This window comes from Ctenocephalides felis, unplaced genomic scaffold (assembly GCF_003426905.1).
Source record: "Ctenocephalides felis isolate EL2017-DRISC unplaced genomic scaffold, ASM342690v1 CF-g0.4_SCAFFOLD_03572, whole genome shotgun sequence".
Taxonomy (NCBI): Eukaryota; Metazoa; Arthropoda; class Insecta; order Siphonaptera; family Pulicidae; genus Ctenocephalides; species Ctenocephalides felis.
Genome location: NW_020539726.1, coordinates 44,627,429 through 44,638,100, shown reverse-complemented (window position 1 = coordinate 44,638,100; position 10,672 = coordinate 44,627,429). Strand labels below are relative to the sequence as shown.

At 30.1% G+C, this 10,672-nt stretch overlaps 1 protein-coding gene across 1 annotated transcript; it reads left to right on the top strand.

The window, feature by feature from the left end:
• The first annotated feature begins 7,549 nt into the window (after positions 1-7,549).
• Positions 7,550-10,117, top strand: LOC113387785 (tyrosine-protein kinase SRK2-like). Its single transcript, XM_026625161.1, has 5 exons — positions 7,550-7,580; positions 8,091-8,142; positions 8,522-8,723; positions 8,788-9,044; positions 9,109-10,117. The coding sequence occupies exons 2-5, from the start codon at positions 8,139-8,141 to the stop codon at positions 10,041-10,043; spliced, it is 1,398 nt and encodes a 465-aa protein (XP_026480946.1). The 5' UTR covers positions 7,550-7,580; positions 8,091-8,138; the 3' UTR covers positions 10,044-10,117.
• The last annotated feature ends 555 nt before the right edge of the window (positions 10,118-10,672 follow it).

Below are 10,672 nucleotides of genomic sequence, written 5' to 3'. Positions count from 1 at the left end.
TTGTTAGATACATATTGTTTCTTTTGAACAATTTAATATTAGATTATCTGAAATGAAGGATTGGCACTATCGCCTGAAAAGTGGCACAATGGCTACACTAAATCCTTTAGGCATTTCGCCCTGATAACTGGCATTTAAACCACATCAAAAATCGCGACGTTATAAAAAGATTGTACAGAAGTAAAATTGGAAACTCAAAGTCATTAACTAAAGTCACTTAATTTTCAATATTACTTTTGAGTCTTTTATATTATTACTTGATGACTTTGTTACTAACCTTTACAATTAATTTATATTGTCATGTTTCTAATATAATTTTGTTGTGAACTTTGGACCTGGCAATACTCGTAATTGAGCATGTTTTTGTTAAAAACTGTTTAGAACTGTATTTGCTTGTACTTAACCTTGACGGATATGTGAAGTCAACAAAATAATAGTGGCGTTAGTAATAATCGAACTACGCATTGTTACAGAAATGTTACCAAGTACCGTTCCTATTCTAGTTGAAAACCAAAATCCTAATACTTAAAAAATTATTCAAATTGACAAAATATTGCTATTTATATTCTAATTGACAAGCAAAATCTTAAAAAAAATGACGACTATGATGTTCTGGTCTGGATGTGTAGTTGTTGCCAAAAGAAGGATTGGTTTTTCTTACTTGGGGAGTGAGCCTTGATCGAGAAGTCTGCGTCAATCTGCGTAGATCTGTCTGCGTAGTTCTCACGATGTTTATCTCGGCAGTGATGCCACCTTTAATGCCTTTAGTTCCTCGTGCTAGTCCTGGTCTTGCTGCTTGCTGGATGCTTTAATGACTCTGCAGCCTCTGGGTGCGAAGAAAACTTGATCCAGACTTCACTAAGCACAAATCACAAAACGAACACTTCACTATAAGGAAATCCACCGCTCGACACCATGAAATGATATAAGTAGTTGGTAGGAGGTCTAGGTATAAATTAGGGTTCAATGTTGGGTTGATCCATACTCCAGAACAGTTGTAACTGCAGGTAGATTATTTATCCAATTGGGTAGTAAATCTTTCTAACCCTATCCTGGTGCCTTGGGTCGAGCAGTAGGAGTAAGTTTGAATACCTGGTTTGTAAAATAGATCTCTTCGAAATCGTGAGTACTTTCAGTAAGATATTAGCTGAAAGAGATATGTTTCTTGCTTCTGATCTAATATGAAAATCCACTAGTTGAACTGTACACTTTATTTATTCTTTCTTATTATAAATTCCGACAGACATAAACTTCTCTTAAGATATTCTAAGACTACTCTAGACTCTCTCTTAAGACATCACTAGACTAGACTCTCTCCTAAGGCATCACTAGACTAGACTCTCTTTTAAGACTCACTGAATTCGATGGACGATCACTATTCTACTTATTAGGTATAGGGCGTGACATATGTGCCCTTCCGCATTTGCACTCGGGCCATGTACTTTGATTATTTATCAAAACCGCACGAATTGCATTATTACACAGTAGTATGTTTACTTAATGTAAACAAATAATTAAGTGCATCATAGAATTCTATATCATATTTCTATTGTTAAGACATATAAAATTTTTTTAGATTTTGAAATTAATTTTTTTTTTTAATTTTAAAAATTTGAACAAAACAGCATATTTCGTAAATTTTTTTTTTTAAATGTTGAAAACATTTTTTTCAATTTTTGAACAATCTGGAAATTTTTATTTTTTTTATTATTATTTATTAAAATTTTTTTTTCAAAAGTTAGGCAATGTTTTCATTTTTTGCTTATCGTTACGGAAACCTAAGTTAAAGTTCAATTTTCTGAACAAAATACAAACTAGCGGTGTATGGCATCGTGCATTAAGCCAAATTGCCAGAACTTCCCGTACCGTAATGGAATATTCGAAAAATAATAAATGTTTTCAAATAGTACACATATTATTATAAAGAACTTTCACTATTCATGTTTTATAGACAAAATAAAAGTTCTTATAAATTGTACGATGACATTTATAAATGTATGCATGAAAAGTAAATAAAGAAAACTTAATCAATCGGATTTAAAATGAAGGACATTGCCTAATATTTTTAAGAATTATTTAAACTGAATAGCAAATTTGAAGTACGTAAGTTAGCTTTAGAACTTTACCCAGAATTAAAATTAAAACCCGAATTATTTTCGATATACAAAAAAATTTCTATAGTTATCATGTTTTATCGTTTTTTTTTTATTCAATCAAGTGACACTGTTATCAACAAGTTGCAATTCAGATAACACCTATGAATCTTCCATGGCATGCACGTTATTATCATTTTCAATTTTCGAATGTATTAAAGTAGTGAATAATTGGAGTAAAGTATTAAATAATTGTGCGAATAAAAATAATTGTAAGTAGAAATGTATATATCTTATATATAAAATTCTTCTGTAACAATGTAAGTTTCATTAATCCTCCTAAACCATAATTCGGATTTTCATGAATCTTCCTGAAGTTTGTTCGGGAAATTTTCTAGAATGTTTTGGTTCATAGAAATATAGTTAGATTGTAGAAATAAATAGAAAAAATTGCAAAAAAACGCTTATCATTGTTTGACCTTTAAAATATTTAAGGCATGGTTTGACATTAAAAACAAATGACAATTGTCACTTGCCCATAGACCTTATACAATTTCATGGACTGCTAGTCTCCATACATTTCTCAAGTAAAAAAGTGTCAAAATATGTTCTATGGTATGAGGGCATACGAGGGTAATTTCGCGGCCGAGATATGTCAAACTCGATTGCTTAAACGTCAAATGAAAGTCCGTGTGTTCGAAATTGTTGGGTAAATATTATATAATATACAATTTAGGTTGAACTAATGAATGTAATGAACTATTTATTTATTTATTTTAGGTATGCAAAGTGTTCAAGGGAAATTAGAAAAAAAATTAAAAAAATATTTTACATATTATAAAATTAACTGAAAATAAGGACAGTTGGCTAGAGCTATTATGGGAAATTAGAAAGAAATAAAGAAATATTTGTTTAAATCTAATATATTTATTATTGATGTTTAAAAAGCATAATTTTCGTGTGAAAGTGGCGTACATATTTATCAAGTTTGCTTTTTTATGTTTTTCATGGTGCATTCTATTTGTTAAGTACATTTTTACCACAGACCAAACACATTTTAGAAGACATTTTACTTCTTATTAGATTTTGTCTGCTACTAACAATTTTAAAACGCGTATTCTTATCCTCTTTTAGGCAAAAAACACGAGCGATCAAACATCTCGTGAACCCAAGTAACTGTAAAATTTAAGCGATCGAGAGCATTCGACTAATCTCGGTAAAGCTCGTGTTCGTATTTGACATATCTCGGCCGCAAAATTACCCTCGTATGCCCTCATACCATAGAACATCTTTTGACACTTTTTATGCGCTCAACTAGCAGTCCATGTATTGTATAAGGTCTATGCACTTGCCAAACATTTCTATCCACTTATAGGCTAAGGCAATATTAAAATATAATAAATTCATGATTATGAATAAGGAAAATGTAATGTCTACATTATTATTCCCGAAAAGCAGCTGAGATGTGCCAAAAATTAAATTAATATAATATGCAAATAATATAACATGCGTTTGACAAGTGATCATGCAGTCTCCGCATGCGTCTGACGTGCGCGTGGATTGCTTTTGCTTGCAATAATTTTGTTTGCGCACTTTGCGAACAGATTCGCCGTACGAATTCGTGCAAACAAGACGAGCCATAAGTGATTGCGCTCAAAAATATTCAATTTGCAGTCGTTTTGCCTTACTATACTAAGTCACAATACAAAAAAATTGCTTATCCAAAATTTTTTTTAGAAGTTTCATTGTGTCAAAAATTCATATGGTTGGCATTTTGTGCGGAATATTTACTCAATTGAGCGCTTTGGGTCTGAACTTTTTTTTACTGTTTTCCAATTTAGGATTTTTGGAATTAGGCTCATCTTACTCTCAAGTTCAAAGGTGAAAACAATTTAGACTCCTTTAGTGGTGGGTGTGGATAAAAGAACTAATTATAAGAGAAAAATGTTTAATAATGTTTTTCAAATAAGCAAATACTTTTCAAGTTACTGGCTACTTTGATTTGTTTCTTTTTTGCGTTTTTCATCGTTTTTTGCTAATATCTTCAAAAATATACATTTTAACGAAAATTTTGTAATGAACAAAATTATAACAATAAAAATTCTAATAAATCGCTATTTTACAGTGTTCTAGGAACAATATTAAGTTAATTATGAAAATGGGTTTTTATAGTTCTCCAAATAAGCTTTAAAAGAAAGACTTCTGCGTGCAAAATGAGTGAGCTATCATGCAATTAAAAAACGCATACAATGTTTTTTTCATTTAAATGAAATAGTTTATGAGTGCCATTTCCACCAAAATTAAAAATAATCGTTTTTCATCTAGAATTAACTTGGTTTGAGATTGGATGGATTCTAAAAAATACCATAACATTAGTACGAACGATTTTCAAAAAACTCATGATTTCATAAAAAATCCATTTATAAAAAAACAATTTCTCATTATAATATCTCTGAAAGAATACGTATAAAAGTATATATATATATATATATATATATATATATATATATTTTTCAGACTAATTATTGCTTTTTATTATTTTTTTGTTACACAAATATTGATAGAGTTCTAATTATTTAAAGAGTGCGCGGCTGTCCAACCGGAGTGTCTTTCGAGCCCTTTAACCCTTCGCCGTTTCAAAATAAGAGAAGTTACGGTAAAATTTATGATAGAGAAAGTTGTAGCTCATTTAATCACCTTTAAAATAGTATATTACAAGTTATGATAAAATCAGAATTAAAAGAGTTATAATCCAATTAATGCGGGGGGTAAAATGCAAATTGTTTTCACTTCTGAACTTTAGATTAAGATTAGCTGGTCATGCGCTTTTTTCCCCTACTTCTACTGCAATAATTTTGTTGATAGTAGGTTGAATAGAACACATGTGAACAAAATTTGACGAATTAATTCACTTCAAATATAAACTTAAGTAAGTAAATAATGTATATTGAATTATTAGTGTGAAAAACGCAATTTTGATATTAAAATATTAAAAACCAGTTAAAATATGGTACAAAATTATAAAAATTGAAGGCAACATTATTGAAGCAATTATTTTGGGTAGAAAAATCCAAGGTGATATTGTACCTTGACCGCATGCTATATATTAATTCTTTCTGAATTTGTTATGCTTTTTAAAAGATTTCAATTTTCAACACGTGTATCTATGCTATGACAATAAATACATGGTGATAAATTTGGAAAATTAATGTTTTAGCCATGAATAAACAAAAAATCATTCATTTAAACATCCACATCTACAGGTATGTCTAAAAATATTGTAAAACCCTTAAATTCAATAAAATAAATTGAGCTATTGGAAATAAATTTGCTCTATAAATCGCAGTGTATAATTTTTAATATATAATTTTATAGAACATATTTTAATATTTGTTAAAGGGATAATTAAAGTGTTAACTGTGAAAATTGAAAATAATCATTTTATTTGAAACAGTACTACATTTAACATCATTCATATATTGGTGTAAATAATAACTCGAAAAATAATAATGATTATTTTTAACTGAACGGTATAAATATTAGTATAGGATATTAAAAAAACGTAGAGGTGGGTACAGGACAACGTCTGTCGGGTCATCTAGTATATATATGAAATTCTTCTGTAATAATGTATGTAAATATACTCCTACTAAACGATTATTCGGATTTTGTTAAATCTTTCTGAAGTTTTGTTGAGGGGATTTTTTTGTACGTATGTGATTATAAAAATATAGTAATATTGTGGGAATAAATGGATAATATTGCAAAAAACGACATGTCATTGTTTGACATTAAAAAGAAATGAAAAGTGTCATCTGCCAAAAATTTCAATTTACTTATGAGCATAGACAATATTAGAATATGTATAATAAATTCATGATTATGAATAAGAAAAATGTAATGTCTACATTATTATTGCCAAAAAGCAGCTGAGATGTGCCAGAAATTAGAATAATATAAGATACAGTATATGTATGGTAGATTGAGTGATACATAGATGAACAGAATTTGACAAATTAATTCACTTAAAATATGAAATTATGTATTAATCAAGGCCGGATATTAAAGATTCGGATATGAAATTTTCAATATAGTTCTTTTTTCAATTTAAGAAATATATAATTTCTTTACATCTTTCACTAATCTTTGCACAATATTTTTAAAACACGTTAAAAATTTCACTTGAAAGCAACGAATGGGAAAGCAAAGATGAATACATACAATTCGGCCCTCACGATATCGAATAGGTGAAGTTTATGATGCAATTTTGGACATCTTAAATAATAATAAATTAAATGAAATAATCCAACGTGAAGTACCAGTTTTATGTTATGGTTATGTTTAATAATGGAAGCCTAGAAATTTTTGCTGTCTATGGTTTGCTCAATAGAATAAATGGCATAAAATTCCCAAAATAATTGAGTAAAATGTTTCAAAAACCAAACATAAATTAATGATAAATAAATAATAATTTCAATGATAAACTGTTGAAACAAGTAAAATAATAAGGCACTGAGGACCTCAAAGGTGTCCTTGGTAATAATGTATACTAAATTATTACTAAGAAAAATGTAATTTAGATATTATAATTACTAAATTCCAGTTAATATATGATACGAGATTATAAAAATTATAGGCAACAATATTGGAGCCTAATTATTTTAGGTGGAAAAATCCAAGGTAATATTGTACTTTTATCGCAGATACCTACTATATATTAATTGTTTTCTGAATTTGTTCAATACCCTTTAAAACAACAATTTAAAGAAAAGAGTGCGCTTAAGGATCACACGCGATTGAAGTTAAACTTATTTGCTATCTTTGAGCATATTTAAGTTAAGTAAAAATAAATACATCATATAACAATTTCGAATAATGTTTATTAGTAATATGGTAACACTCGTGATGCACACACTTATTAGTCATACACATCATACACATTTATATAATGATAAATTATAAATTATATATTTATGATTGCATTAAAATATGTATAATATTCACAAACAATAATGTAATCAATATCATACTTGAAATATGACATGATCGGTTTAAAGTAATTGCTGATTAATAAGTTCTATAATATTCGTAACTTCAGTCATCATGTAATGATTGTGTTTGAAGAAGTTCATGTAATTAAAATTAACATACATTCATTTACTGTTTGTATTTTTTTACTTTTTGCTGGTGATATAATCTCATTCTTTGTACAGCTGTAATATCTGTCTTGCCTAAAAAATTGAAGCCATACTTTTATATTTGTTTTATTTATCAAGCCCTGCACTTAGCTTGATCTATGAATCATTTGCTTTTTTATGTGAACGTTAATGCAATGATCATCATAAATATTACGAGGTAATAAATTAACCATATTATTAATGTCAACAGGCACATTTATAATTTAGCCAAATATTCCAAGTTGTCCATTTGCATGTCGCAATCGTCTAATTTGCATGAAACACAACCTAGGTGAAATTAACCTTTCAGGTAAAGTATCTAGTTTAGGTAGATAATTTGGTATAGGTGGAAATACAAACCTGTTAAATTAACACAAAGTGGGAATTTTACCCGAATTTAATGCCTTTCGACAAGTTTGACATCCGAAAATTTAAAAAAACATTCGATAAAACTCCTATAGCATTCTATAAGCACTGGCGTTGATTAACTTTCTGATATGATTGGCTGTGCCGGTTCTTTGTAATTAGCAAAAAAGTGAAGAATTTTCGGATCACATTTTATCCAAAAATTCTGGATCAATTTTTAAAATTCAAAAACTATTCGAAAGATACTATTTGCGAGTCGTGCTGATTAGTTTTGGACAAATTTGGGCCAAGCCATTTCATTGCAATTAACTGTTGAAATTTTTTTTTTCGATTAAACTTATGTTGATAAATATCATTGTTCTAAAGAAAATACTAAAATATTGCGGCTTTACAGCAAATAGTTCAATTTTAAAAATTCGACTAGTTTAATATTGTTTGTTTTCTATATATATAGGAGAATTCTACATCATTGCATTTTCAGAAGCTACGAAAAGGCAAGAGAATGGGTAAGAATTTAAATGTTTATTTTTTGACCACTAATATCTATCGAATTTCAAGTTTAGTTAATTAATTATCCACATTTTTTTAATACCTTTTAAACAACTAAACTAGATAAAAAACAATATTTTTTAAGAAAAAAATCTTTATCTCTTCAATACTGATAGGTTCATTCCTGAACTACTTTAATTCGATGTTTTCTTTGCTATTCTTTGTTACATGGCTCCTGATATAGACATTTGCAGATTTTTTTTCACTATTAATTACGTTACCAGTGATGAGTCACATCAGATGTTTTAGAATTAATATCCAACGATTTCATATCCTCTTGTTTTCTTCTTCCATAGCCTTTGATAAAACAGGATGGTTCAATTACTTCTTTTGCAGAATTCAAACTCGGCGACAAAGTAGTAGCCTTGTACGACATTTACTACAAAAATAGTAACGAATTGTTGTTCAAAAAATTCGAAAAATTGACAGTACGTGATGACGACTCCAAACATTGGCTTAGGGTCCAAAATCCCGCAACAGGATCGAAAGGTTATGTTCCTAAACATTATGTAGCACCTTTCAACAGTCCTCAGAAAGAGTAAGTATTAATTTGTAAAATACAATTGATTTATAATGTTTTAACTGCTAAATCATCATAATAGCTGGTTCTTTGGCAACTTAACACCAAGGCAAGCCAAAAAGTTATTAATGAAATCTAAATACCCAAAGGGAACTTTTTTGGTAAGGAATTCTCAGTCGAAGCCTTCAAATTACGTTCTGAGCATTAAAAAAGGAAGTCCCTGCGAGGGATACTACGTACGCCATATTAGGATAAAACCTTATGGAGAACATTCGTTTCATATTGGAAGTGACAAGAAGAAGTTTGACAGTCTTAAAGATTTGATGGAGTACTACATAAGTAAGTAAACAAAACCATATCAACAATTGAAAAATTTACAATTAATCTTAATGTTATTTTTTAGAAAAAGGTGAAATAGGAGGCAGGCTATTATCAAAACCATGCAATAAGGAAATGTCTTACGTCCACGATACCAATGCAAGAAGCTCAACATCAAAGCAAGACAACTGGGAAATTCCACTTGAAGACATCACCATAAATAAGAAATTGGGACAAGGTTCTTTTGGTGTCGTATATGCAGGAATATGGAGAAAGAAGATCAACATAGCAGTAAAAGCAATGGTGGAGAGCAGTATTTCATCACTGCAGGACTTCCACAATGAAGCAAAGATTATGAAAAAGCTAGAGCATCCTCACATCCTACCATTGTTCGGCGTTTCTAAGTCCCCAAATGATGGCAAGATTTTTATTGTCACCGAGTTAATGGAACGTGGTTCATTGTTAAGCGTATTAAATGACAGAAGTAACAAATTGGATAAGTATGATCTTCTACAATTCGGCGCACAAGTTGCTGATGGTATGGCTTATTTAGAACGTAAAAAGTACATCCATCGCGATCTGGCAACCAGAAACGTCTTGGTAGATCAAGAATTTGATGTCAAAATCAGCGATTTCGGTCTCAGTAGAACGATTAATTATGATGTTTACATGGCAAGGACTGGTATTTGTCCCAGAAGATGGACAGCTCCTGAAGCTCTACAGAATCGATTGTTTTCCACAAAATCTGACGTTTGGAGTTATGGGGTCTTGTTGTTTGAGATATTTACTTTAGGCAAGCTTCCTTACGCCCAAATGCATGACAATCAAGACTTTGTTTCTCTATTGAAGAGTGGATACAGACTACCCAAGCCCGAGCACGCCGATAGAAAAGTTTATAATTTGATGAAGGATTGCTGGAATTGGGATGCAAATAAAAGACCAGCTTTTAAAAAAATTTATGCTTACATGGATGAACTGTTAGAAGAGGAAAGTTGTTGCCATTCCACAGACGAAGATTAAAGATGCACTCGCATATTTCCATACCAATAATAATATAGTCATATTTTTATTAACTTCTCGAAGGAGAAATTTACGTTTTTATAAAAAAATCCGATTTGCCAATTTTGTGTTTTCTCGACGTTTCAAGCCATTCTGAATCGAATGAGACCAAATTTGAAAAAAGTATGGGCCGATGCCAAAAATTTAAAAGCCATTCGATGTATCTCGACGAGGACTATGTGGGACGATCGGCCGAGACGTTTCTTTATAAATAGCAGAAAAGTGAAAATATTTTCGTCCACGTTTTTGCTCGCAATTCTGAATCGATTCTAAAAATTCAAAAACCGTTCGAAAGATATTGGTTGGGAATCGTACTGATTAGTTTTTGGTAAAATCGGCCGGGCCGTTTTCTTGTAATAAAGTGTTAAAAAAATTTTTTTCGACGATTTTTATTATTATTTTTTGACGTTTTATACGGCAAAAATCTGTTCACACACACACAAACACACACATACTTTTGGTCTCATTTTCCAAATTTGGTCTCATTCGATCCAGAATGGCTTGAAACGTCGAGTAAACCTAAAATTAGCGAATCGTATTTTTTGATGAAAACATAAACTTCTCGGGAAGTTAATTAATTTATTTTTTAT